Source organism: Sceloporus occidentalis, unplaced genomic scaffold (genome assembly GCF_023333645.1).
Source record: "Sceloporus occidentalis isolate IW3139 unplaced genomic scaffold, rSceOcc1.0.p SCAF_34, whole genome shotgun sequence".
NCBI classification, from domain to species: Eukaryota; Metazoa; Chordata; class Lepidosauria; order Squamata; family Phrynosomatidae; genus Sceloporus; species Sceloporus occidentalis.
In genome coordinates, this window is record NW_028317014.1 from 4,834,092 (window position 1) to 4,861,717 (window position 27,626).

Genomic DNA, 27,626 nt, shown 5'->3' on the forward strand with positions numbered 1-27,626 from the left:
TCAAAAGGGCATTATCTTTAACTCTTACTCGATGACATGTGACTAGTCCTGCAGATGGAAACGACTAGTTTCTGTTGCCCCACTTTATATAAGTAACTGACTTCTGGTTCTTATCTTCTTGCGGTTTGGCGGCTGGGGGGGGGATGCATGCAGTTTTTGTTACATGTCGATGGCCATCGTATGGGTCTATAGCCTGTCTGTACAGTGTCCTCTGTTTTGCAGGCAGTCAGACGGAGACAGTGACCATCGCGGGGATTGCGAGTGGTTTGGCGATGGCATTAATTGGTGCTGTGTCAAGTTATATTTCCTATCAACAGAAGAAGTTCTGCTTCAGTATACAAGGTGCCTGGATTTATAGGTTCTTATGCAGATCAGATAAGAGAAGTCATTCTCATTTCATTCATTTTATTTAATCACCGCCTCATGTTACAGACATCGTGCTGTCAAATTCAATAGATACCTTTTAATTATGGGCTGGATGATAGCAGAGTAGAATATACGGGGTATTACATGTTATAAAGGCAGGATTAGGTAGAGCTCTAGGTGTTAACTTACTACATTACTATGTTAGATCAGTGTCTGTTACATGGGTTGATATAGAAATGTAGGGTTTGTTAAAAAAAAAATAAAAAAATCTACTTTATTGTTCTGGCCTCTATTATATTTGTTGAATTCTTTATATTTGAATGTTTCCATTATGTCTTCTCAACGCGTTCTCTTTTCCATGTGGGTGTGTAGTAATATCACCAGCAATAGAGATAACCCAGCTGGAAATATACAACTTACTCTGTCATATCTTTTTGCAGCCTGATAAGTAATTGTGTTTAGTCTATGCAAGAGTTAGACAAGAGAACAAGCTCATTTGTTGGATTCCAGATGCCCTTTCCAAGGTCCTTGGTGTCCTACTGTATTCTCCATGTTATCCTGGAAATAGAAATGTCTATTGATCCGTAAAGAGTTTGTCTGTAAGCAGCTCGTAACGTTTATGCTCAAGGTTGTGTTTTCAGTGTGCGTGAAAAATCCATTCCGTATTATCTTTCCAGAGGGTCTCCAGGTTGGACCTAGAGCCTCCAGGAGTTGGAGCTGATTTCCGATCCTCCCAGGGCAGTGGTTGATTTATTTGGTGAAGGGCAAGGGGCGTCTGGCACTCCCGCTCCCCTTCCTTTGTGCGCTTGCTCTGCTAACAGGACGGATCACATCCCCGAACTCAGCCTCCCACCCAGAGAGAGACCTCTGAGGACCCCAGAGAGAGAGAGAGACCTCTGAGGACCCCAGAGAGAGAGAGAGAGACCTCTGAGGACCCCAGAGAGAGAGAGAGAGAGAGAGACCTCTGAGGACCCCAGAGAGAGAGAGAGACCTCTGAGGGCCGGTTTTGGAAAGCTCCTATGTGTGCTTATAATGCTTTAGTACATTTCTTTTTATCCCACTCGAAACAGGATTTTGTCTGCTATATCTATAAATATGAAATCCTTTTTTGGGGGGATTGTGTGGTTAAAAGTTCTCACCAGTTGCTGACAAAATCCACTTAATATTATGGCCTCTCATTTAAATCGACAGAAGGACTAAATGCGAACTATGTAAAGGGAGAACAAATGGAAGGGGTAGTGTCTGAAGAACCACCAGGTAAGGAATCCTGATTCCATTGGGATAATTTTGATAATTTAAAGGGATGGCAAAAAAAAATTGTCTATATATGTAGGATTTTTCTTCCTTGTAAAAATGATATATATTTGTTTCTGATGTAGAGCCCCTTCTATCTCCCACCCATTGGTATGATTTTCCCACGTGGCTGGTTTATATCATGCGGGATAGTATAAAATCCTTATTCATTACACATGTATGTAAAGGATTCAAAGCTAATGATGTCATTCATTTTCGCAGTGAAACATTCTGTTCTGGAAACTCAGGCTTCTGCTCCAGAAGATGTGGCGAAGGTGTGAACCCCCCGATACCAACACCAGATTGATTGGCGGCCGCGTGGTTGCCGGGGGCCTGTATGTTTGCCTTTAATTTATTGTAGCTACTCCTAAGCTTAGGTACTGTGTGTTAACAATAACGGACTGTTTCTTTAAGGAGTTCTATGTTTACATTTCTGCTAAAGGTCATTTTTTAAGGATTTTTTTTAATTATGTCACCCCAAATGGTGTGAATGGTGAGAAAACTTGTGAAAAATGTGATTGTTCTACCCCAAGGAACATCTAAATATGAATTTTACCGTAATACCCCCATTGTTAAAAGAATACCGTGTGGATGAGTCTCTAAACCATTCTCGTGTCAGTGAATGTGCCACTCAAGACACATCGTTAATGTACTCACCAGTCACGTTGAGGGCTCTCTCTTTCCTGCTGTTCCTCGCTTTAAAACATTTCACTTTTCAATGAGGCCAAGAAATTGAGCTTTCTGAACCAAATTCTGCCCTTCAGTCGCTCCTCTTGGCCTTATTTAATATGAAACTATGCTGCACTAACTAACATAGTAACTTGGCATAGTACATAGCATTGCTGATACATTACACGTGTGTTCTGGTATTGAAGTTATCTCGCACCAGCTGGTTCCTTTACTCGTGGAAGCTTGTCTAGATGCTTGAAGTTAGTAGGGATATCACTGAACAGCTTTTTTCTAATAAGGTTAATAACAAACAAGAAGAACCCCATTTCCATACCCTGAAAAGATTTATGTCAAGAGGATGTTTTCTGCCGTGGGGTATATTCTCAGACCCCCACAGAGATAACGGCAGCGGGCTTGGTGGGGCCTGGGTGGAGGGTCCCAAAAAGCTCATTTGCCTTATTTTATGTCCCAGCTAGGAACAAAAGTTTTTTTTCTTCTTCTTAAACGATGTTCATGCAGTTTTCATAATGTTATTAAAATCACTACAGTTTAACTAGCTTACTTAGCTAATGAACTTGGAGGCGCGTTCTGTGTCTGCCGCGGGGCGGCGAGGCTGTCCGCGGGGCGAACACAATGGAAGATACACCGGAGTGTGTCTTCAAAAGAAGCAAAATGTGTCTTTCATGTTTAGGAGACCTTTAAGCCTTTCACTTACATTAAATGGAAGGGGGCTAGCAGAGATTAGACCGGACCGCAGTCTTTGTGACTGCAATAAAATAAATGAAATAGTGGGGGGTTTTTTTAGTAGGCCACGCAAATATTTTATATTGTATGAGTAAGGTCCTCGTGGTTTGGCCCAGCTTTTAATAAAGGATAAATTACTCAGAACCTTGTAGAGTAGCACAGAACTGATTTTGATACATTCATAAGCAAACCAAAGCTCCATCCTTTTGATTGCCATGGTCTTTTTTTTGGTATTGGCTGTGTGTCTTTTCAATTCTAAGCAGCCCAAAAAACTTAGGGACCTCTGCGTCTTCACACCTGGGCCGCAGCGTCACTGAGAGCTTGGCCTAGGCTGACAGACAGCCCTACCAAACGGGACGCACATTGGTTTATGACAAAGACTCCTTCGCCTGCATCCATATACCGTCTTCTTTGCTCGTTGGTCCTCCATGTACCAAAATACTCCCAAGCCAGATGGTTGACTTGAGCGTGGTGGCTGCGGTGTTCGGTACAATACGAGACAGCAGAAGGTTTCTCCATTGGCTGGATGCATCTGAATGAAGGGGGAGCGTCGTCTAAGGTTTTCAATGAACAAAACATACTTTGAACAAACTGATTTGGTGACCACAAAACTCTGATTCTGGACTTTGAATCCCAATATGCGTTCTCTGTTCACTCTCTCCATCGCTAGACAGAAAAACCTACTATTTCTTGCTCCTTCAGAAGTAATAGTGTCTGAAAGCAGCATTTCCATTGAACATTTAGCGGTGCTTGTGAGCATCCTACAGGGCAGACGGTAAAATCACACATTATACACTTTAATGTGATACACACGTTTCGTGACGATGGTTTGATGAATATCAATCTATCATCAGCATTGAAGGGGCACTAATTCCACTAATATAAGGGAAGACTGTATTTGAAACAGAACTTGCCACGTCTCGGTATGTTTAGTAGGCTCACTCAAGTTCTTTATTGTGTTGCATTTTAGTGGTGTAAACGTATTGTTATTTTGTCTTCACATGAAGGACGTTTTAAGGCATGATTTACTAAACCTCACGAAGACTGTCAAACACACACATTTGGATCCTTCACTTGGGCCAGGGTGGGTGGCACTATGGTAGACAAGCCCAAAATTATATTCTTTTTAAATCTGACTGTTGAAAACATGTAAGAGCGGACACTGTACTCAATGCAGGTTGCTAACTGGAAGGTTTTCTATATAGTGTTACGCATCTAAAGAGACACAGTTACAGTGTGGGGGAAATAACAATAAAAATAATTATAAAAAATAAGGAAGCGTGTTCTCTGTTTGTATAACGGCTTTGGAAATAGAATGTATGTTTTTAGCCAAAACACATGGATACGGCATAGACTGTGCTTGGCTTCTACGTTGGACGCAGCGGATTGGGTGAGTAGATATAACTGTACGGGGCACTTGCTGGACTCTCTGGATTGGGGAGAGGCATTTGGTTAAGCCCATTCCCTGCCCAGGCCACACCCACTTCTACTTAGTCTCCGCCCTTTCATTGTCTAAGTGGGGTTAGCCCCTATCATAGACACACCCCTTCCTGTGTCCTATAAAAACCAGGGAAGGTGAGCTCCTTGTTTAAATGGGAACCATCACAGGTCACTAAATCCACTCAGTTAAACCCACCTATAGCTTCTACCTGTCAGCCAGTCAGTGCAATTAGTATGTAGTTTCATTAGTTAGCGAGACAAGCAGCAGCCTGTGGCAGGCTTAGCATTGCCTAATTAATAACCTCTTGAGAAGCTATCACCTCCTGCCACAAGACGTCCGGAACCATTAAACATCGATCAAAATTTTAACAATAGAGCAAAAAGAACGTAATGCAGATGGCTGCTCGATGGCACGTTTCTATTACATACATTGCATATTGCTTATTTAGTCGAAACTGTCAAAAGCATCACCATAGTACTATAGATCTATACTTATTTTAATCAGTAAACTCGATTGAGTTTATTTAGTGTATAGAACGTTTTACTTTTTAAAATTTGGAATCTACCAGCAAAAGCAGGGCGTTCAAATTACGCACTTATTAGTAGAATCGGACGTATTTCCCAAACAATTGGAACAATCTTTCCAATGTTAAATTGTGTGTTATTTCAAGTGGTATTGAAGGTTTACTGTCACTGACTGCCCCAGTAAAGAAGAATGTATTTCAAAGTACTTAATAGAAATTATTTAATATGCATTAAAAAAATTAAAAAATCTCACTTATCAGAGGTAGAAGCTGCAGCTCTCCTGCTTCTCTGTGGTCCAAAGATTCTTTCCATGGATTGGCTGCTTGAGCAAGAGCTGACTTGCAGTAAGGATATCACATGCATAGAGATGTGTTGGGCTTGCAGAAAAAGCTGGGGGCATAGGAAGGGGCAAATTCATATGGGGGGATTCTGAATTACCCCATGCACTTCAAAAGCGTCACCAGGTTTTAACGTCCCTTTAACCCCGTGGTTGTTGTTACCTTTTATTTATATAGTGCCAACAATTTAAATTATTTATGTTCCTTCTTTAAAGTTATTCAAATTATCTTCCTGCTGAAACAATGTGCTAATGATTGGAGGGGCAGTTTATATAAACTTTTTATTTTTAATAATAAATTAGTAAAAACCACACTGGTAACCTACTTAAAAAAAGAGTTTTATTTAAATACTTAACTGCCGTACAATACGTTCACAACGTTTACATCATATATGCTGAAGTAATCCATTATAAACACGGAGCGATAAATATACATCACAACTGTGAAAAAAGAAACAAATACCATTATCTTTACGGTATGTTAACGAAAAGTACAAATGTATCTAGTTCTGTGTCGTTTGGCAGTAAACTACCAAAAAAACGTTAACAATCATGCAATAAATATCGGAGCGTGTGAAAGGAGTCATGTAATATAGCTTCATTCACCAATTCCTTCGCTTCTCTGCGGAATATTAGGGTGGTGGTATTTTCTTCTAGATGTTTTTCCTAAGGAATATGAAATACAGCCTCAACTTGTGCAATGTAGTCTATGTTTACATAAAAGCATCAGGGAATTTCAGTCTAACAAACTAAAACAAGGTAACTTGTTCATGTGTAGCGCAAGAATGACCATGGCGATTTCACGGGTCCATATAACGTTAAAATAATTAAAAAAATTAACTTTAATATTCCTGTGGTGACATTAAATTATGTAAATAGAAATGCACCAGTGTGTATGCCTTCCAATGCATCATAGGAAAATGGATACCAGTGACCTCACTGCAATGACAGCAAAGTATCGTTTGATCTATACACACACTGCCGCCGTGTAGATTTATTCCATACTGGTTTGTAGCTCCATTGCTGCTTTATATCTTATGTCACACTGCAAAACATTTTAATTTTAAAATGTAAAATAAACTGTATTCCTCAAGTTTATCAAATCCTATAATTGAGCAGAATGTCAACGTCCTTTACTTAAATGGTATTAAAAAAACCAGCTGCGTAACAGAGCAATTTGTGGTATTTCAGAGGCGGAAATCGATGCATTTTGTGCTTTCCTTCTCTCACAATTCACACTTTTGCAATATTACAATTGTCAGTTTATGTAGATTATAAAAATAATCTGTTCCAAGATGTTTAAAATAAAAAAAACCAAACAACTTGGATTCCTTCATAGAGACTTAAAATAAGTTTTAAACAAAGTGCGGTGCTACGATGATACAGAATCAGATTTTGTGTTGAGCTGGAAATAACATGTGTCATTTTAAAAGGAAATAAAAAAAAAAATCAAACTATAAAAGGAATAAATCGTTCCTATAACATTACATTATATAGGAACAGATTACACCATGGAGTGCACCCGGGATGTAAACATGATCGGAGAACATAAACTATCGTTATAACATCTGATTATCCAGAGACACGTTAACACAGGCTTTCCCTGACCTATACAGCTGCTGCGGGCTCCTTTGGCAACCGATGGTCGGGGAAAAGGAAACCCTAGTCAATGCTTTGGTGTTAGAAGTGTTGAAAACGCCAAAGTAGACCTGCTCATTCAGCCCACTTGCATGGGAAGGGGTTCCACATTTCAGTTCATGCTGCTTATCAAACAGCGGTGTGTACAGGAGTGGCGGATGGAGAAGACCCTCGGTCAGATGAGGAGGACACTGATCTGGTCGCAGCTTCACGCTGCAGTTCTTCCACTTTCTTTTGAAGTTCTGCCCTGATAGAAAGGAGATCCTTCAAGTTCTGATGGATCGGCATCTAAAAATAAAGCAAACAAAATAAGGTTTTTTTTGGTTATAATAATAGAAAATGTCATGGGTCCAATGAATGGACCAGAGATGCCAACTGTGGGCCCTCAAACATTCCCCCGAGCAGAGATGTGCCTATACCTGGAGGGTAATAAATGGCCACTTATATCATTCAGAGTGGCAGACATGGCTGCATCTAAAGGGACTCCACCTTCCAAACGGCAGAGGAGTTAGAAGAATGCCTATAAAATAGAGCGGGATGGAAGGAAAAGCTGAAGCATGTGCTGGGAAAGCATAGCTTCCTAAAAGTCACAGCCTGGTAATGCTACGATAGTTCCTTGCGGCGTGGAGCAGAGTTTGTATTGAATACACTGTATAGAAACGCATGCTGTGAGAGCGCTGGGCTCTTTCATATACGGTTTGTTTAATGCAGTGGATTATGTGGGTTTCATGGAGGAAACGTTCTTAGCACCAAGCCAGGTCCTTCAGGTTCACCTCATTAGAAGGTAACACAGGTACTACAGACATGACATTTCTGTCACGACATACTCGTAAATGCTCACTCCTGGGTAACATGTTGGATCCCGTTTGAGTTAACATTTGCTTAAAATAAATGTGTTGTGGGGTGGGGGGGGCTGTGATCGGTAACTCAAACCACGCGTGTCAAAGTAATACCCCCCGCTGTGTATGAGACGGATGACCTACTAGAAATCTAGGACTGCTTATTTTTCCTTCCAATTATCCTTCGCGTCAGTGTGGAGCGGCTTAATTACACGCGCTGTATGTACGCTGGGGAGCACGCACATATTATACACTACTGTACATCACATTTATAGCGGGGGATGGAGATGGGGGGGGGCGGTATTTAGTGATCAGACGTTTAAATTTATACATAAAACCACTGTCTCCACCCTGGAACATTGTTGAGGTAGAATGGGGAACGGGCCGGGGGAAGGGGAGACATGTTCACAGGGACATCCACACAAAGGCTCGTCTGCTGTTTGTGACGGTTAATGTACTGCTCCTTCTTCCCAAGGACACGCATTACCTTGAACGTTACCAGATGAATCTGTTTGTTTGTGCTGAATGAGTCGGTTTTTTGTCTCCTTCTGCTGTGTGAACTCAGAGAGCTCCCATTTATCTACAAAACCATATCTTTCCAAACGGCTCGTTATTCCTGAGGCCTCGCCGTGACGTATTCCTTTATGTTTTTTAAATCTGAATGTATTTTGAAATACAAAATAGCCCCCTTTTAATAGAAACAATTCCCATTCGATCAGAGTTTGAGAAGACACCGAGCATTCCTAAAAGAAGCGCTAACACGGCCGTCACTTTTTAAGGAGTGGAAAGGCTCCCCTGCGGTTGTGACAGGAACATCTGATTCATGCGTAATATTTTTAATAAAAACTTATCGCGCCGGCCCAAAGTAATCCCAGCATCGCACGACAGCAGCGACTACGAGGTTAGGCGTATTCACAGAAGGCTTAGAGAACTCGCCATCAGCGAACGCCAACGTATTGAACGTACTGGGGGGGAAGAAAGCCGGTTTCACCTCCTGGAACATGGCTCCACCAGGCACCTTCTATTAAGACTGATGGATACTAATGCTTATCTTTGCACTTTGGTGTTTCTGCCCCACGTGGTAACTTACTCTTACTCTTTCCTCCCAACGTAACGGACACGGGATATACCTACACTGTATAGTAGTGTGCTGTACCTACCGGACCACACTCACTGGCAGGTGGATTATAAACTATAGCACTGCTACCCCCAAGTGGACAGCACTGGGGTTATTATTCCTAACAAAAGATCTTTAGAGAGTATTTGCATGATACTACATGTAACCTGGGACAATAAAACAGAATACAACAAGAAGCTGGTACAGTCAGGGGCGAAACAATCTCCCGTAAATTCATTGTCATATGGCGTTGCCGGTAATAGCTCATGTGCAATAATGTTTATTGACAATTACTACCTGTTCCTTCTTCTATGAGTTCTTACATGTCTGAGCAGAGACATTCGTACAGGATAAAGCTAATAGTACTTTCTCTACTGTGTGTTTCCAATGGAGAAGCCAGTCACCATTTATAAAATGCTGTGATCGCTCAAAAAGCCCACGGAAAGGATTCCAATTCACAAGTATACACAGCTCCCAAATGGATACGATGTAATATACAGATACTATCAGTTAGTCTCAGATGCAACGGATTAGCCAGAAGAGGGAATGACAACCTAAGGCAAGGGGTTCACTGCAAAAGTTTATGGTGGCAAAAACATAGGGGGCAGTGAAAAGCTAATTACCCCACAGGTGGCATAAAATAATTGAGCGGGTAATACGTAGCAGGCACATCCGGCTTATTTACAGCAATCTATGTATGCGTTTTAGTAGATCACATCAGCAAAATGCATTATATAAATATCATTTAATGTACAATGGGGAATCTTATGACCGGTACTAACCTGAGGTCTTGTTCGAGGGTTCCATCTAATGTAATAATTTACCCAGAGTTCCAAGTGGCTCAGGCTGGCGACTGGATACAGCACATGGTGCTCATAGTTCACATAAAAGGGGTTGGTAAATTCGTCCACGTGGCTATTAATGTAGGACCAGAGAGATATGGTCTTGGTGCCGATTTCCTTCATCAAACAAGGAAAAAACAAAAGCTGAAGCCATTCGCAAAATCACAATTAGTAAAATGAAATATACTCTCGGCCTGGGAAAGCAATACGGAGCGATATCTCCACGAGGTTCTGTAAAGTTTGCTGCTGTGCCAAGTTACAAGTAGAATAAACAATGCTTCAAACATGTGATCTTTTTTTAATGATGTGATTTAGAAGCGGGTGAAGAATATAAAGAAATCTACGTCCGCACGAGCAATCATTCGGAATACTTTGAGCGCCACCTTGTGGCCAAAGCTATAGGGCGTTTTATTTAAGCTACAGCAGCTACCAAGCAGGTGCGTGTCATGGGCTGGCCACGTGGAGCGTTCAATAGCTGTAAGCTGTTTGATGTGTCAAGAAACTGCCTCCAAAAAGGAGATTTGAAGTAGGAACTAAACAGAGCACTCTAACTATAAAAAGGGATAAAAAAATAAATAAATTAAAGCGAAATCTGCATTTTTTGTGTAATTCTTTGGTTATCTGTGCAATCTAAATAAACAGCATTTATGGAAATGATTAACTATGTTGTCCTGCATGCTTGTTGTTTGTCACTGCAGTGTGTCATTAGAAAATGGCTTGTGGTTGCCGAGATGATGGATGCTAGCCGGCTCCCACCCTGACCCTTGGCCTGTAAAAACATTTGGGTTTGGGGGCACACGGATATCTAGAAGGGGCTTCTATGTAGGATGCGGGTCCCAGGAACAATGTCCCCCCTGTCTCATCAAATGCCAGGAGCTGCTCTGGATGGCAGCCAACGAAATCTGATTCATGTCCAGTGAGTCTGGTTTAAATATGCCCCTCCGTGTACTTATTATCAAAGCTTGCCAATAAAAGTGCTTCTCCTGCTGGGGTAACATGTTTAACTTATGAAGCTAAGCCTTTAACCAACATCCTCAGATGTCTAACTTGTTTGATGTAAAAAACCCTTATCTTAGTTAAAGGCTGTTTTATAATAGAAAGCAGGTTTTTGTGCTCACAGGAAGGACTCCCAGACAGACATAAAAATATCACTCCTAAAAAAACACATCTCCATCAATGACTTCATAAGAAAAGAATAATGACAGAAAGGAACATACCTCTTTCACTCGCTGTTGTTCACAGTTGTATAAAAATGTCCCAAACAGGCAGCTATAAAGGTGATCCAATATAGTGATGAGGAAAAGTTCATTAAATTCAAACGCTGCTGGAAACTGACCAAACGGACCAAAAAAAAACAAAAAAGACACGATTCACCGGAAAATCATTACATATTAAAATGGTTCTACAGGCTTTACAAAGCTGGTCAGTTCCAGACACTGGAGAGATGTATAAATCATATATCTTTATCATCAGTATTATAAATACAGATGTTTTCTAATACAATAAATTCAGATACAGACACCAGGGGAGGGTGGAGAAGAATTTGGACTCTAAAACAGGGAGTACATTGTGTTTTCATTGATTTGCTAATATTAGAATTACTTCTGAAATATATGTCGCTGGCAACTAAGTGAATTCACATCACTGAAGCGGTAAAAGGGTACCTGGTTTGTCATCTGCCACACGCAATCGATGAACTGGAGGAAAATGGGAGAGCGATCAGCATCTGCGTGGTTGTTATCTCCGTGTCCCACTCTCTGCATGAGATTATAAACACACCACAAAACTGCATTATATATATATATATATATATATTTCTAAATCCTGACTCTTACTTTCAATAGCGCTTCCCCTATTTACATCTCCTCACTCATTTGTTCTCTCCTCTGATTTCTAGCTCTCATGCATGTTTACAAGATTTCTCAAGAGCTGCCCCTTTCCTCTGAAATGCCCCCACAGCCTATCGGTTTCTCCCTTTAGTTCTTCAAAAAATCCCTCAAGACCCACTTCTTTAAGGACGCTTACAATCTTACACAATAACACCCTCCCTCCCATGTTCCTTAACACACCTTAGCTTAGTGGCACCTTTACCTCTTGTGTAATACACCCTAACTCCTTCTAGATTGTAAGCTCTTTGAGCAGGGCCTTCCTCACCTGTTGTTTCTGTAACTGCGTAATTGTTTTGTTATATATAACTTGTTATGTCCCGTTTACCTGTTGTACAGCAATACGGAATATGATGGCGCTATATAAAACAAGTTATAATAAATTAGGGCTGAAACAACGAATCGATAAAATCGATAATAATCGATAACGGAAATCGTTGTCGACGATTTCCGTTATCGATTAATCGAGTGATCGATTCGTTGTTGGAGCACTCGGCTCCTTTTACTTACCTCCGTGAGCGTTCCCCGCTTCCGCTACACGCTCTGCACTCTCCGCCTTCTTTTAGTTGCGTGACGGATGTGACGCGTTCCGGAGGTAAGTATTCTTCATGTCTGTGCGAACCGCTCTGTGCGAGTGGCTCCATTCGCACAGAGCGATTCGCGGGGGTGGGGGTGGGGTTTCAGGGGATGCAGGGCAGAGTGGGGGTGGGGGGGCAGGCCAGGGCAGGAGACTGGGTGCAGGGCAGAGTGGGGGTGGGGGTGCAGGGCAGAGTGGGGGTGTGGATGCAGGGCAGAGTGGGTGCAGAGCAGAGTGGGTGCAGGGTGTGAGTGTGGGGGCAGGGTGTGAATGTGGGGGCAGGGCTGGGTGCAGGGCAGAGTTGGAGACTGGCTGCAGGGGCACAGTGCAAAGTGCTGGGTGCAAAGTGCCAGGGCTGGGTGCAAAGTGCTGGGTGCAAAGTTCTGGGTGCAAAGTTCTGGGTGCAAAGTGCTGGGTGCAAAGTGCCAGGGCTGGGGCAAAGTGCTGAGTGCTGGGTGCAAAGTGCCAGGGCTGGGTGCAAAGTGCCAGGGGCAAAGTGCTGAGTGCAAAGTGCTGAGTGCTGGGTGCAAAGTGCCAGGGCTCGGTGCAAAGTGCCGGGGGCAAAGTGCCAGGGCTGGGTGCAAAGTGCTGGGTGCAAAGTGCTGAGTGCTGGGTGCAAAGTGCCAGGGCTGGGGGCAAAGTGCCAGGGCTGGGGGCAAAGTGCCAGGGCTGGGGGCAAAGTGCCAGGGCTGGGGGCAAAGTGCCAGTGCCGGGGGCAAAGTGCTGGGTGCAAAGTGCTGGGTGCAAAGTGCTGGGTGCAAAGTGCTGGGTGCAAAGTGCTGGGTGCAAAGTGCAGAGTGCTGGGTGCAAAGTGCTGAGTGCTGGGTGCAAAGTGCCAGGGCTGGGGCAAAGTTTCTTGAACAGTAATAGTCCACCTCTTTTCAGAATGTTTGGGGTTATTTTGTTTCATAAATATTGTGTTTGGGTTTTTGTACTTTGAAAATATTGTTTTTTTATTACATCATAACAAAATAAGAATGTTAATGTAAATTTTAAGTTGTTTTTTAACATCCAGTTCATTAAATTATTTTAAATAAACAAAAAATTTGCATATTGTTTTTTTTTATCCGATTAATCGAAAAAATAATCGGCCAACTAATCGATTATTAAAATAATCGTTAGTTGCAGCCCTATAATAAATATTCATCTAAATAGCAATATAATGACTTACTCCATATCAAACCAGACAAGATATTCTACTCTGGAGAGTTATAAAGCATATGAATTAAAGAACCTCCCTAAGAAGATGCTCTAAGACGCAGTGCAGTATGTCCCCCTCACCATAGCAAATCGATGGCCGAAACTTATCCATTCTTTCTCTATGAGAACCTCGAACCCGTTGATTGTTCTGTAATAGCTGTCCAGCATTAACATGGCCAAAGACGTCAACTGCGCTGTCCGGTCCCAGCCGTCGCTGCAATGCACGACGACCGACGTCTTACTCGACTCAAGCTTGTCTGCAATCCTCACCGAGCCGGCAAGAAGCATCTAAGAGGGGTAAAAAGGGGGGCAACATTTAAGACGTGTATACAATAATAGCGAAATGCATGTGTTAAAGTGTCACCTGTGCAGCTAGCTATATTTAATACAAGAAAAGGCGTTAAAAAAAAAAGTCACACTTTCTCCAATCAATAAAACAGGTTTTCATTTCATACACAACGTATGGCGAGCTGCCTCAATGCATCATCACCCACCAGACTTTCATGTTCATGCATATGTCTTTTATATTGTTCTACAGGCCGTGAGTGGCGAGTAAAATAGAATCTCACTGGTCTGTATCACGTGCCATGATTTAAAAGAGGTAAACGCGCACAGTTTGCTGATCAGCTGAACGGGCCGTACCCTTATGTATTCAAGCCAGTGGGTCCCGTCGATGTTGGAAAGCCAGCGCGCCTCGTCTATTGACGGATACACAATCTCCTTCACTTTACGGAGGGATTCCCGCATCACGTGGATGTTGTGGATCTCCAAGAAGACCAGCTCTGCGTTTGGGTAGGCAGTTTCGCTTTCGTAGCCTCCTCCTTTTGCCTGCAGCACAAAAAAAAAACCCCATGTTTATTGAAAGCAAATATTCCCAAATGCCCCACGAGTTTATAACATTATTCCAAACACACGCAGATAAGCATTAGAGAATGTATCACCTTATTAGTGTCGGCAACGCTGTTCTGTCTGGCATCGAAGATGATGAGTTTGTGAGACTGCGCGTTGGCGTCCATGATTGTCTGCAAATACTTCTCGTCCTCTTTGCATCGCTTGTCATTTGGTCCGACTAACGGCTGACTGCAGCGAGTTATGGTGGCTTGGCTTTCAGGGTGAATCCATGATAAAACCTGAAACACGCGTTACGGGAGAGCGCACAGATCGCATATTTGTTGTGTATTTCCCGGTATACATTTTGGTTTCTTGTCACTAATGCAATTAATTACCAATTTAAAAATGAGTATTATTTTACCATTAAAAAAAACAACAACAAAAAAAAAAAACACAAAAATACAGACGCAGGGTTTATTAATAAAGAACATACAATATGTCTTATAACGTTGAATGATTTGGTCTGGCTCAACAACCAACAATATAAACCATGTTTTCCCCTATATTTCTCTCTTTCTCTCTATAACTCTATATAGAGCTTTATAAGCTAGTATGGGGAAAATATTGCCGTATGAGCCCAAAAGAAAATGGAGCCTTTACTCAAAGATGGCACATTTTATAAAAGTAACATGTAAAAGTAACAGAAGTTTTTGGGATCTCAAAGGTCTCTTCTTCAGATGGAATGTATATCATGAAAATGCGCACCTTTATCGACTAATATGTTTAGTGCAGATTTTGAGGACCAGCGTATTCTCTTCCACATGTAAAACTGTATTATATATGTATGCATACACAGATACATAGAGTCAAGGTGAACAGCCAATGCTGAATTAAGATTATGTCTCGTATAACTTTAATGACCATCCGGAGGAGCCCCCTGTAACCTGTATAACCCCAAAAACACATTGGGGCGTGTTAAGCAATTAATGGCTTACCGGAATGCGTCCTTTTGATCGAAAAGCTGCAACCCTGGCTAGATCGTCATCCGCCACACTTGTTGGAACAACAAAGACGGCCGGGTACGTGTCACACAGCTCATACGTGCTGTTTATCTTTGTGATTTTCCAGCTCTCGTTTGGCAAACCCTGAGAACAAACACATTAAATAAATGCATCGTAAAACACAGCCAATAAACCAAGCTGCAGGATTTTAAGCGCATGAACTACAGCTACGTTGCATACTAAGGGACTGACAATGTGGGTCTATTCACTAAAGGGGGCCTTGACAGGAGAGTTATACAGCGCAGCTCCTTCCCTTCACTATACATTATCAAGGGACAACCCTAGTGAGCTTCTGCTGCAAGAAGAGCTTGGCTGGCCCTGTATAATGTATAGTTAAATCAGTGCCTTTTTTCCCTGAAGCTACTTTTCCCGTTGAGTTCCGAGTTACTTAATTCAGGAGCATCTGAATGTGGAGATCCACGTCTCTCTTCGTCAGGCAGATTGAGAAGGGATCAGATATTCTTTCCATCATTTTAGTGGCTCTTTGTGAGTCGGCGAGAATACCATTTTTTATTTGAATAAACTGCCCACAACGTCCTGTTTCCTTCACCGCATATGCATGTTCCTTAAAAACTCTGGCTTGTCAAGACTACTTAAATAACTCGAAACAATGGGTCTAGACACAAAAAAAAGCATCCATCTATCAGACATGAGATAATATTGTTATAACACTGTTTACCCTTAACGTACCTGTCTTTTGTACTCTGCCATGGGATCATAAACCTTCCAACCATTCACGGTGAACTTTTCTTTGTAGGAAAACGCAAACAGTGGCTAAAGGAAAAAATGTTTTTTATATAAAATAAAACCCCGTCTGTTAGCTAACACAACGGTAAGCAATGTATTATTGCTTATTTATTAACAAAATATTGTATAATGACATATAATTATATAAATTAAGATATTATACGCAATACTTGTGATGACAGAACACAAAACAGAAGACATTTAGAAATGTCACCTTCTATACATTTGGACAAGACCAGAAACAGTAGTGATGGTGTTACTCTGAATTAGGAGTGAGGGGTCAAGTTGTTCAAATGTGGTATATATATTATGGATCTCTCTCTTAAATCAGGTTTGGAGAATCTTGAGACTCTTCTCATTTGCTAGGTTTATCTTCTTTAACCCCTTAAGGACAACGGGCGGTCCCTAAACCCATTGAAAACAATGCATTTTGAGCCCGTACATGTACGGGCTTTGTCATTAAGGGGTTAAAGACTATTAACGTTTCTGCCAAACACATTTCGTAAACGTATGGCAAGATCTCAACATCTCCCCTCCCCTCAATGACATCCTCACTATTGCCCTCTTCAGCGGCACGCACTCTGGTGGGTCATGTCCATAAAATGTATAGAAAAGACATGTTTCTTTTTACTAAAGGAAAAACCGTTATCTTTAAGAAGAACGTTCTATGTGTCCGTCCTTCTTGAACAGCAAATTCAAATAAGTATGAAAGATGCTATCTTGGCAGAAAATCACAATATAAGTTGGATAAGTCAATGACCGTACTCACCATGCCGTTAGAAAGAGGAAACGCAAGTTTAATGAGATTTTCAAATATCTCCAATTTACTCTGTTCTTCCTGTTTATACGCCAGACGTAGATTTCTCATGTCCTTTCAGGAAATAAAGAAAAGAATTACGACCTGGGGCTAGAAAAAGGAACTAAACCCAAACACCGTTAGATGGTGCTCGTTGCCCTCTTTAGCATATACTGTTTTGTGGAGGTCTGAATAACGCGGATGCCAAGCATTAAGATATACAGCCTGCTAGTGCTGTGTGAAACCAGGGGGACCCTATTCTTCCGGCAGAAAAGCTCCTATCCTGACACTTCGGCTAAATTTTTTTATGTTACTTCAGCAAAAGATGAGATGCCCCTTAAAACAAAGTGTTTCTCCCATGCATTTGGCTAAGATGGACAGATGTCACTTCCAGAAAATGATGTCATTGTTTCATTTCCCTTCTCCTGATTTCAATATGCGTTGACAATGATCCTATGAATGTTACTCAGCCGTAAAAGTATAATAAAAGACTTAACGTGTGCGTTTACTTACATACACATTACCATCAAACCCAAGTGTCTCCAATTAAAGATACTTGAGGCATCGGTAGGATATATGCCGCCCTATAGCTTATATATATATGGTCCGCTATATACAGATGCAGCCGTCTACGCCAGAATAAGTCATTTGTTGATTTAATGTAGAAATCCTTACAAACAATGCGTACAAATACCTTACAGACAATCTCTATGCCGCAGGAGTTATTCCCATGGCTTTGTACCCCGATCTTCTCCACTCTGCTGATCACACCCAGTGGAACATCCAAGATGAACGGGGGGTCCTGCAAGCAAACAGAGGATTAAAATGTCGTTAAATTCGGCAGTCCCATCCTCCTCATTGGCTGGAAAGCGCTCCCGTACAATGAGAGTGCCATCAGTCACATGGGGGTCTTATGAGACCCCGCTCGTAGGGTTTGAAGGGATCTCTCAGCTATCGCATGCATTAAAGTCTACAGACAATCCGACGTTTTACTAAATGATGCTTATGAACCATCGTAAGCATCTCGTTCATGAAAGTAAAACGCTGGAAACAAAGCTCACCCTTTCCACGCTCTTGAAGTACATTTTAAAGTCCGTTACGGTTAGCGTTCCGCTGACGGCCCCCCAAAACGGACAGATGTACATAACATCTTTAGCTGCGGAAAGAAAACATCAATGAACTAATAGTTGTATGGTTTCATAGGTAACGCTTTCACCGGTAATACTTTGTATATCATCGGGAACGCTGACTACCGAGACTGTATTCGCTGTAATGAGAATTTTCTACTTGCCGTTTGGGTCGTTCCACTAATCGCTATGACGATTGCTTGTGTATAATATCTCATGGTTAACGTACATGCACACGACCCTAGGCATATCTTAATAAATCTAAGGGTTTATAATAGGTTCCACGTGCTTCTGGGCTTTCCTCTCACCGATCGCCTTGATGGACTCTCCGGGAAACAGCGGAGCCTCTTCCATCTGTGCCAGCTTGTTTCCATCTCTCAGAGCCTGCGGAGGGTCCAAAAGCAACAAATAAATCCCACTTCCCATCAGCGCCTTTCAGCCACGACTTCAGATCCTCTCCCCCTTCTCTAGCAGGAGCCCCGTAACCGAACGCCGCGCATGGGCTCAGTAATACAGATCGCCACTGCCACACATTATTCCAGGTGTAAAATATTCATTGTTCTCAATGGATTCTTGAGGAGAAAAAACTCAATTTAAGGGCAAGGCGTCCGAGTCCACACAGAAATTAATTCCCCCCCCCCCCCCATCTGGCTTATTAAAAGGCGCTTCTGGATGGCGGGGGCCGGAGATATACTCCCTGTGTAACTACTTCACGCATCTAATAACATCTCTCTTAGGTTCTACAGCCGCAGCATTTTAGTGTTCTGCGCATGTCTAACGCGTAGTAATGTATTAACGTGGGGAGACTCGGCATTGAAAAGCACATAAATCAATGCGTTTCAGTGCCAAGCGCGAGGGGCGCCATTAATTAAACGGATGCTTTATAATCTCTCTTAAATAAACAGCAAACATTCTTAAATATTATATAAATATCTCTCTCTCTATGTATATTATATATTTATATAATAAAAGCGGTCCACATTCAAAGCCCCAGCACAGAGATGCAACGCTCCCAAACCCCAGACGGTTGATAGACATTACAATGGGATTAGTGATATTTGTTAAAAGGCTACAAACCCCTACAAACTAGATTTTTACCCCAAAACCCGTGTTATCAGAGTCTAACCTAATCACTGACCCGAAAACTCAGTGATCGGATAAGTGACTCAAGAGAAAGTTTTCGCGGCCCCAAATGAGTAAGACTGTCATGTTTTTTCTTTCTTTGAAGGAGTTTGATGTAGAAATAAGACATCCTCTTGGACGCGTGATCAGTTCTTAATGAAATCAACGCGAACTTCGGACGTGAACGCGGTTTGGAACTTCAGGATCTTCGGATCCCGAGGAACTAGTTAAGTGACGGTCGTTCGACACCGCGCTGAATTACAGAAACGCGGTTAAGTAACCCGCTATACTCGCAACTAACAGCTAAAAGTGTTCTACTACAGCTCAAAAGTTTGGGGTCACTTAGAGATTTCCTTTTGCCCATTAACGTAACATGAAATGGATCAGAGATACAGCGCAGACGGGGTAAATGTTGTAAATGTAAATGTTGTAAACGATTTTCAATGGAATATCATCGTACAGAGGCCCTTTATCACTCCTGTGTTCCATGGCACGTTGTGTTCGCTAATCCAAATTTAAAAGGCTAATTTTTTTAATTTTGCAATTATGTTACAGATACAAATGTTCTTGTTTTCCATGAAAACAGCGAAGTGACCCCAAACTTTGAGTGGAATTGTATACATGCATCTGAAAATCTGGATTAACCTCTCAGCTGCGTTGGCAACAATCAATAAAGTCTAGTTTATATCGGGATTACGAATGTATAATAATTCCTCTGTGTGACAAACATGATAATGAGGAGAAATGTTAGTAAGGGGGACATGCTGGAGGTTATTCACTAAAGGAGTCTGCAGGAGGGCTGTGTATTGAGTTTTATAATAGTTTTTCAATATTCGTTATGAAGGACCCATAATGGCATAAAGGGCACAGCTGGCCCAGTATAATGTATAATTCAATGTACGATGAGACTTAAAAGAAATCTCCCCGATAAAGGGCCGGCCAAGTAATTTCTGCATCAGAAGATACCGGAGACTGGCCTTTAATAATAGAAAGATCGGCTTTAGTGAATAAATCCCAATGTCAACCAAATGAGCAGTTCTAAACGCACCTGCTAGCCCAACGGGGGAATGGATCTCTCTACACACGTGAGGTTACAGCTTCATCGATGGTGGCAATTAAGCACGCATCTACTAAGCAAAGCGCTCATGGCAGAGGATGACAGACAGACAGCGGGACGGAGGCATTCACATATAAGAGAGGGAAGGAACTTGCCGCCTGCTCAGCTTCCGTTTCAGAATGATAGCCATTGTGGTCGTCCTGAATCTCCTGTGCGAGGCAGCGATGGGCAGAAACAAGAGGCAACAAGAGAATCATGCAGACAACAGGTAAAAGTACTTGGACAGCGTGTCTCATAGGCGGAGGAAGGGGGGTTTGTCAAGTATATTTCAGGAAAACTGTATTAATAAAAGAAATCAACAAAACGATTAACAAGCCAAGAGAAGAGATGCTTTGTTACCACCCAACTGGGGCAAAACATGCTTAGCGGGTAGAAACACAGAGCAGGACATCGCAGGGTTAATGTTTAGAACACGAATGACCGTCTCTTTAATAACAAAGATCTCAAGAGAGTCCGTATGGAGAAAACGAGTGAGAAACTAGTTTAATCCAACGTTTTAACCCTTTATACACTGGATCTCTCCTCACCAGGAAGGGTTAACTTCTGCAATAACCCATTACCGATCGCTGGGAAGGAGATGAGCCGGATACGCTTTAGTTCATTAAAGCTTTACGTTAATTCACTTTTACGACGGTAACGAAGCGTTTGCCCCAAATTCGGAATTAAACCAACAGATAGGAAAAGAAGCGGGAGAAACGAGCATGCGTTATACGGCTTTGTTGGTTTTGTGAGCAGCGATAACAAAAGGTGCTGGAATTGTGACTTCAGGTTCATCCCATAATGATTGTTTATTAATGTATATAGCGCTGTCAAATACCGCGGCGATGGTTAATTCCGCGGATATGTCTGCAGTAACAGGACTGTCGCCCGGGCCTGGCTTCTGGGATCTATCACGCACCGCTTTAGGAACTCATTATCATTAAAAGCATCCTCTGTGCAGCTCACGTTATGATAGCCTGGACTAAAATAAGCCAGCAGCACAAGGGTTAAAACACAGCATCGTCTGTGTCTGTCCTTGGAAGTCACGGATCTCCCTGAATAGCAGGACCCGAGCATGCGCTCAACGTATCATCACTAAATGTCTCTAATGGCTTTAGAGAACACGGCTAAGAAATCCGCAATGCAAAGTATACACGGGAGAGATTATATATATATATATATATATATATATATATATATATATATATATATATATATATATATATATATATATATATATATACACACACACACAAACACAAAGTATACACAGGAGATATATATGCAAACGCAAGAGGAGCGTAAAATAAATAAACCCGCTCGGTCTTCCACAATCCCCCAAAATGATGCTTCGTGGGGGCCCCTCACATTATAAGTGCTTTATAAGCTGACACCCTCGTCACGTATTATGCGAAAATCCACTGCAAATATGTGACAAAAAACGAAAAAACGCTAATGAACATTTACTGAATATATCCTGATATCCATGTACAGACAGAAGCCAAACTATATACATACGGTACACGGTATATAAAAACAGCAACATAAGAGTCGAGCAAAAGCATCATGAAGAAAATTAACACCCCCCGAGGGTCTGCCCCGTCCCGTATTACCCGAGTACTTTATTAGGCTTGTGTGCCGTATGGAATAGCGGATATATGCGAGGTTCTAATCACAAAGGGTTAAAAGACAGTCCACGAAAACCAACGTACGCTCAAAAATAACCTACACGGCTGATAGACGTATCCTGATACGACCGGCCCCGAGGGATCACAGGAACGGGGCGGAAAATGTGCATGTAACGCCCCGACTACGCTGGGGAAACATATGAAGCGGTAAAAAATGATATAATAAGCACCGGGAGCAGAGCCGGGGAATCTGAATGTGTATGCCTTTCATGCTTTTTAGGTTGTGTGCTCCCCTTATGCTTTATATGAGAGAAGATTGGGGCAGCCCCCCACCTAGACCTAGACCGGGGCTGCAAATCCAGCGAGCCAGCCACAGACAATGGATCAGATCCTAGATGATCTGATTTAAAGCCCCTGAATTCTCCTCTAGCGGAGATATAGTAGCTCCTGGAGTAACATTTTAACCCCCGCAGGGATGGATTCATGGACCGTTACATATAACAGGCAGTCGCCGCGGCATCTGATGGAAGGTCGCTTTCCTTTTATAACCAGGGACATACAGCGGCACCTTTCCGCATGCAGGTCACAAACGGCCCCCTGACTAATGCACCTTAGTAAACGCTCTAATCTATAGTGGGCCGGCTACTGATCAGTTTCAGGCTGCTCTATCACGGCCCCTGAACCTGGAGAGAAACAAAAGGAGAATTTACCAGGAGAAACATGCGCAACGAGTAAAAGCCGAGACTGAAGCATCGCAAAGCATACAAGAGACACGCAGAGACAGTACCGTGACTCCCCCAATTACACATCACCGCGGACACGTCACGGACACACGTGTGCTGACACTACGCCCGTGACACCCAGCCCACGGACGTGGCTTCACGAGCAAAACGACGAGACACGTTTACAATACACAAGCGTAATAATCACGTCACAAGCGGAGACACACCGGGGGCCAAGAATCAAAATCTCAGAGAATGAGTCATTCCAGATGTATCGATAAATTGGCAAAAAATGAGAGATTTTGATACTTAACCCTTTCATGTCACAGCACAGTAGACAGACGTGGCGGAAGCCGGTGATACTTTACCCTCAGATCAGGCCTCTTGAACACCTGTTAGAAATGCACACGGTGCCAATGGAAAGACTGTTAGTCATGTGATAAATCCATATACTATATCGTTATAACACAACAGCGATATCCTGCGCTTCATAACGGGGCGAGAGCGAGCCGACGAGCGGCTGACACGTTATCTGCGGAATCTGTCCGCGCTTTATAATAATAATAATAATAATAATATACGGCGCCGCTATCTTCCTGAACGCAGAAAACGCTCTCCAAACCGCCGAGACGTCTCGCTTTAACGTCCCCCCAGAAACATTTCCTGTGTCTGACAAAAGAGCGGCTTGGGACCCAACCGCCGCGGCCCACAAAGGGAAACGCTTCACGACAATTTCATCTCGTGTCAGGGAATGAGGAATTGACTTGTTCTCCTTGCTAAAAATTACTTTTATGGCGGTTTAAAAAGCCCACAAAGTCTAATGAGCACAAAACCAATAAGTGAAAGTAAAAGTGTAAATTAACTGGAAATAAAATGCTACTCCCTGACTGTGTGTGGAGACTTTGGGTGCAAGGTTGTTTTATCACCATAGCAACCAATGGAGCAGTCCAATCACAGGGGGACACTTCACAGGTTGCCAAGCTGATAAGACTTCTTTTTACACAGAACCCCCCCTGCGGTATCTCCTTAATCCCAAGTATAGCGGAGCCAGTGGGGTACAGTGTGGGGAGACTATGAGTGTTATTGTTGCGATATGATGTCATCGGCGTGTTAAGATTTCTTTAATTCAGAGAGAATCACTAACGGGCAAACCATCTATTACACCTCCTCAATTTAAATTATTAAGGTTCTTTGTCTCATGAAACAGACACAACCAGAGAGTTCAAAACAAAACCTAACCCCCCCCCCCCAAAAAAAAACACGCAGAAGCCGTGGCCGCTGTGAATCCCCTGCTATTCACGCGACACACAGTTCTTCCAGAAGCAAAACATTGCAACTTCCATCTCAGCGGGAAGCGTGGAGAAATAAAACCCATTGTAATCCGACGTACAGCACCCCTTCACTTAGGGCACGGAGGGTATGGAGGGAGCGGAGGGTATGGAGGGAGCGGAGGGTATGGAGGGAGCAGGGGGTATGGAGGGAGCAGGGGGTATGGAGGGAGCAGGGGGTATGGAGGGAGCAGGGGGTATGGAGGGAGCAGGGGGTATGGAGGGAGCAGGGGGTATGGAGGGAGCAGGGGGTATGGAGGGAGCGGAGGGCAGACACAGAGTAGGTAAGGAAACAAATAAAACGTACACCTCATACAAATTATGAAAATGTACACCTTAACATATATACACAAAAAAGGGACATGTTTCTCAGTGGATTCCGTGTCACGGGGAACCAAACATGTCACTTCCATTGCAGCTTAGGGGCGATCATGCAAGAAACACACTTACCCTGTAATCTCGGGATACATTTTCTGAGGGCACGGACCCCGAGATCTGGCTGGATATCGTGGCTGCTATCAGCTGCTTGCACCATTCAACATGTGATCCAGTAGAGCTGCGAGAACAAAACATGAGCACAAGGGGTTATTCCTTATTCTCTGTGGAGGGCTGGCTTCAGACGTGAACCCGCTGTAACCCGTCATGCCACCGGCCTGCTAACCCGCTAAACCGCGTGTCCAAGCATGCAAGGCAGTGGGGCCAAGAGGCTTCATACAGCAACGCACATACAGACGCAGTACACAGTCCCAGGCAGCCTCGCCACCGGCCATTCATGTGTTTGGGAATCACACACTTATCACTATTACACACTTCATACAAACAGAGATGGGGTGGGTGCAACACTTATCAGCATAACACGCTTCATACAGATGTGGGGGGGGCAACACTTACTACCATTAATACAATACAGTGTAAAAAGGGTCCCGATTGCACCCAAGGTCTGATCAAGCACAGGTAGTTTATTAATCATTTGACACCCGAACTTGGCCGGGGTCCTCAGGTGAAAGTGCGCAGTAGAGGACTACATTGGGATGTGGGTGCCTGCAAAAAAAACATGCAGGCGGTCTGGCACTGTACCTGCGGGTCCCGGTAATCCCGGCCTGCTATCTATGTAAATATGTTTTATTTAAACAAACACTAGCCTTAGGGAGAAGCTGCTGTTCCCCACTGTCTCTGTGATCTGATGATTCTTACCACCGATTGGCTGCTTGAAGAAGCCAACTAGGCAAGAGAGAACTCCCGTTTAAATAACGTGCGCGTGCGAGTGCTCTCACCCGTCACATCTGCTGAGCCGGCGCTGGAGTGGACACCTCCCAGCTATAAAATGCATTCAAGTGTCCCTTTAATACTCTGCTGAGGGCCCCGGAGCGAGCATTCTGTACAATAATTTGAGGAACAAAAGGAAAGGTTTGCTGTTTCAAGTCCCGTTTGGAATTTAACCCCTTAAGGGCAGAGCAGCTTTTTATGTCTTGCACCCTTTCTTAACATGTTTGCGGTGCTCGTTTAGCTGTAATTTTGGTCTTTATCATATCATTTACTATATATTTATAATGCTGGCTTTTAACTGTTTCCTTGCACTAATTCTATCTCCAGCCTTTGTCAAAGTTTGTAGTAGTATTTTTTGGTGTTTTTTCCCACCCAGAATTTACTGCTCCTGGTATATGTGACATGACAGCCCAATATGTGTTCAGCAGTGATACCCCTATGCATGGGTTTGTCAGGTTGTTTGGGGGTAATAGGTCATATTTGGGGCATGCGCAATTCAGTTTTTCAACTTGGCATGTCCTATTTAGGAGATCTTTGAAGCCGGTCAGTTCAATTTACCCCATCAAACCATATAGTTGTGGAAACTAGATACCCCAGGGTATTTCAAATGTTAGCATTTTAACTCTTTCCATGCACTAATTCTACTACCAGCTGTTGTCAAGTAATCCGCTTCTGAGCCAAGCCCTCTTCGACCAACGTGCCAGCCGGTCTCAGGCCGCGTTAAACTGTGGGTGCTGCAGAAATAAAAATCATCATCGTGCTGGGGACTTTCTCAATGAGCCCACCCCGAGACTCTTCAAATATTAACCCTTTAATAGATTCCATGTAGTGACTCATCAAATGTGTTAACACTGGTCTTCAGGGAGTCTTATATATGACCACAGCAAGGTAGAATAGGAGTCAGATCCAGACCGTGTGACCTTTCACCCTGAGATTGGGGAAAAACCCAGGTATGATGATCACATAAACGGAGAGAGAGAATTTTATCAGGACTAAGTGGCACAAATAGTGCAACTCGGCTAAAAATTCAGCAAAGCCTGGGTTCCTAAATGCTACGGGAATCCTTTCTTACATTAAGAAAAACTGGACGCAAACGTGCAAATACACACTGAAAGCATTACCCGGGACAGAAACACACCGTTAATACGCCACAGATTTACGTACACCCCAAGCTTCTGCACAGAGAGGTGCCAAGTCCCCTTTAATATGCTAGAGAGTCCTGACAACCGTGCAGGCCTTATGAGCAAGACCACAACATTCAGCATCAATGCCACAGACACCGATACAGACAACAAATACATGTAGCGATGGGTCAGGCACACGCCGAGCTACCACAGGAGCACCACAAATATGCACAGATGTGCTTACACGAGGGCATCAAGCACCACCGGGGGCCATCAAGCACCACCGGGGGCCATCAAGCAGGAGACATGGGCTGCAAACTTATTGTTAGAGTGGGTAGTAGCTCTCTTTAGCAGCGTGATCACATATTCTGTGTTTGCTCTGTTCCATCTGAGGAAGAGACCTCTGAGCTTCCAAAAGCTTATGTGTCTTCAGAGCTTTTTTTGTATGCTGGCCAAATAAAAGGTATCATATTCACTAAAATCTCTAAAAGGTATCATATTCACTAAAACCTCTAACAGGGCAATTACACGTTGTGACGATAATTACAATCCCAAACCCTGGCACCGGATGTTCCACCTGCAAAAGTTTAACGGAATGCTATGGGTGGTGGGAGTTGTAGTCCAGAACACCCAGTTGTGATTTTAACCCCCCCCCCCGTGTACTCCGTGGCCCACCACATCCCCTCACCGCCCCAGTCCTGCTGTACCTGTCCAGAGTCTCCACGCTGGGCTGGCGGGAGCTGGGCACGGAGGGGGGCGCGGATGGCCGAGGAGGTTTCCTGGCAGCAGCCCCTCCAGCGCTGCCTCCTACTCCTCCAGCCGCAGACTCCAGTCCCGGTAGCTTATCCATGGACTTTTTTTTTCCCCTTCCCCTCCTCCTCTTCCCCGGATACTCGGACCGCCGTTGACCCCCTTATCGCACAGGAAAGACTGGATTGGAGGCCTCTCTTCCTGCCGGCTTCCTGCAGGGAGGAGGGGGTTCAGGAAGGAAGAGTCAGTCAAGCGGCGGCCATGAATCGCGGCTGTCACTGTTAGAGGACCAGCATGCACTGCGGCAGCTGGGTGAGGCTGTCATCGGTGACTAAGCAACAGCCAATCAGCTTTGTCTGTCTACACGGTCTGAAGCAGCAGAAGGTACTGAAAGTATGTGAGGCATGCGGCCTGCGCCGTGCGGAAGGAAGTGGTTTCTCTCAACGAGACGATACCGGAGGAAGCGACTGAAAGCTGCCCAGAGCACGCCTTTATTATTATTATCATTATTAATAGTAATAAGGAATTATTTACTCTTACTAAATAGTAATTAAT

At 43.3% G+C, this 27,626-nt stretch overlaps 1 protein-coding gene across 8 annotated transcripts; it reads right to left on the minus strand.

Annotated features, from left to right (window-relative positions):
• Window positions 1-7,141: 7,141 nt before the first annotated feature.
• Window positions 7,142-27,171, minus strand: LOC149298176 (phosphatidylinositol-3-phosphate phosphatase MTMR1). 8 transcript variants are annotated; one of them, XM_089487602.1, is made up of 17 exons: window positions 27,029-27,057; window positions 24,382-24,487; window positions 22,972-22,995; window positions 20,373-20,423; window positions 18,344-18,419; window positions 17,970-18,064; window positions 17,603-17,710; window positions 16,882-16,983; window positions 16,056-16,139; window positions 15,300-15,449; window positions 14,415-14,603; window positions 14,116-14,301; window positions 13,555-13,761; window positions 11,475-11,567; window positions 11,028-11,141; window positions 9,751-9,927; window positions 7,142-7,300 (listed from the first exon to the last, which is right to left on the minus strand). In XM_089487602.1, the coding sequence occupies exons 5-17, from the start codon at window positions 18,387-18,389 to the stop codon at window positions 7,142-7,144; spliced, it is 1,710 nt and encodes a 569-aa protein (XP_089343728.1). In that variant the 5' UTR covers window positions 18,390-18,419; window positions 20,373-20,423; window positions 22,972-22,995; window positions 24,382-24,487; window positions 27,029-27,057. The 8 variants fall into 8 exon arrangements, with proteins under 8 accessions (XP_089343728.1, XP_089343727.1, XP_089343729.1 ...); XM_089487601.1 differs by lacking the exon at window positions 22,972-22,995 and having other exon boundaries at window positions 27,029-27,171; XM_089487603.1 differs by lacking the exon at window positions 20,373-20,423 and having other exon boundaries at window positions 27,029-27,096.
• Between the last annotated feature and the right edge of the window lie 455 nt (window positions 27,172-27,626).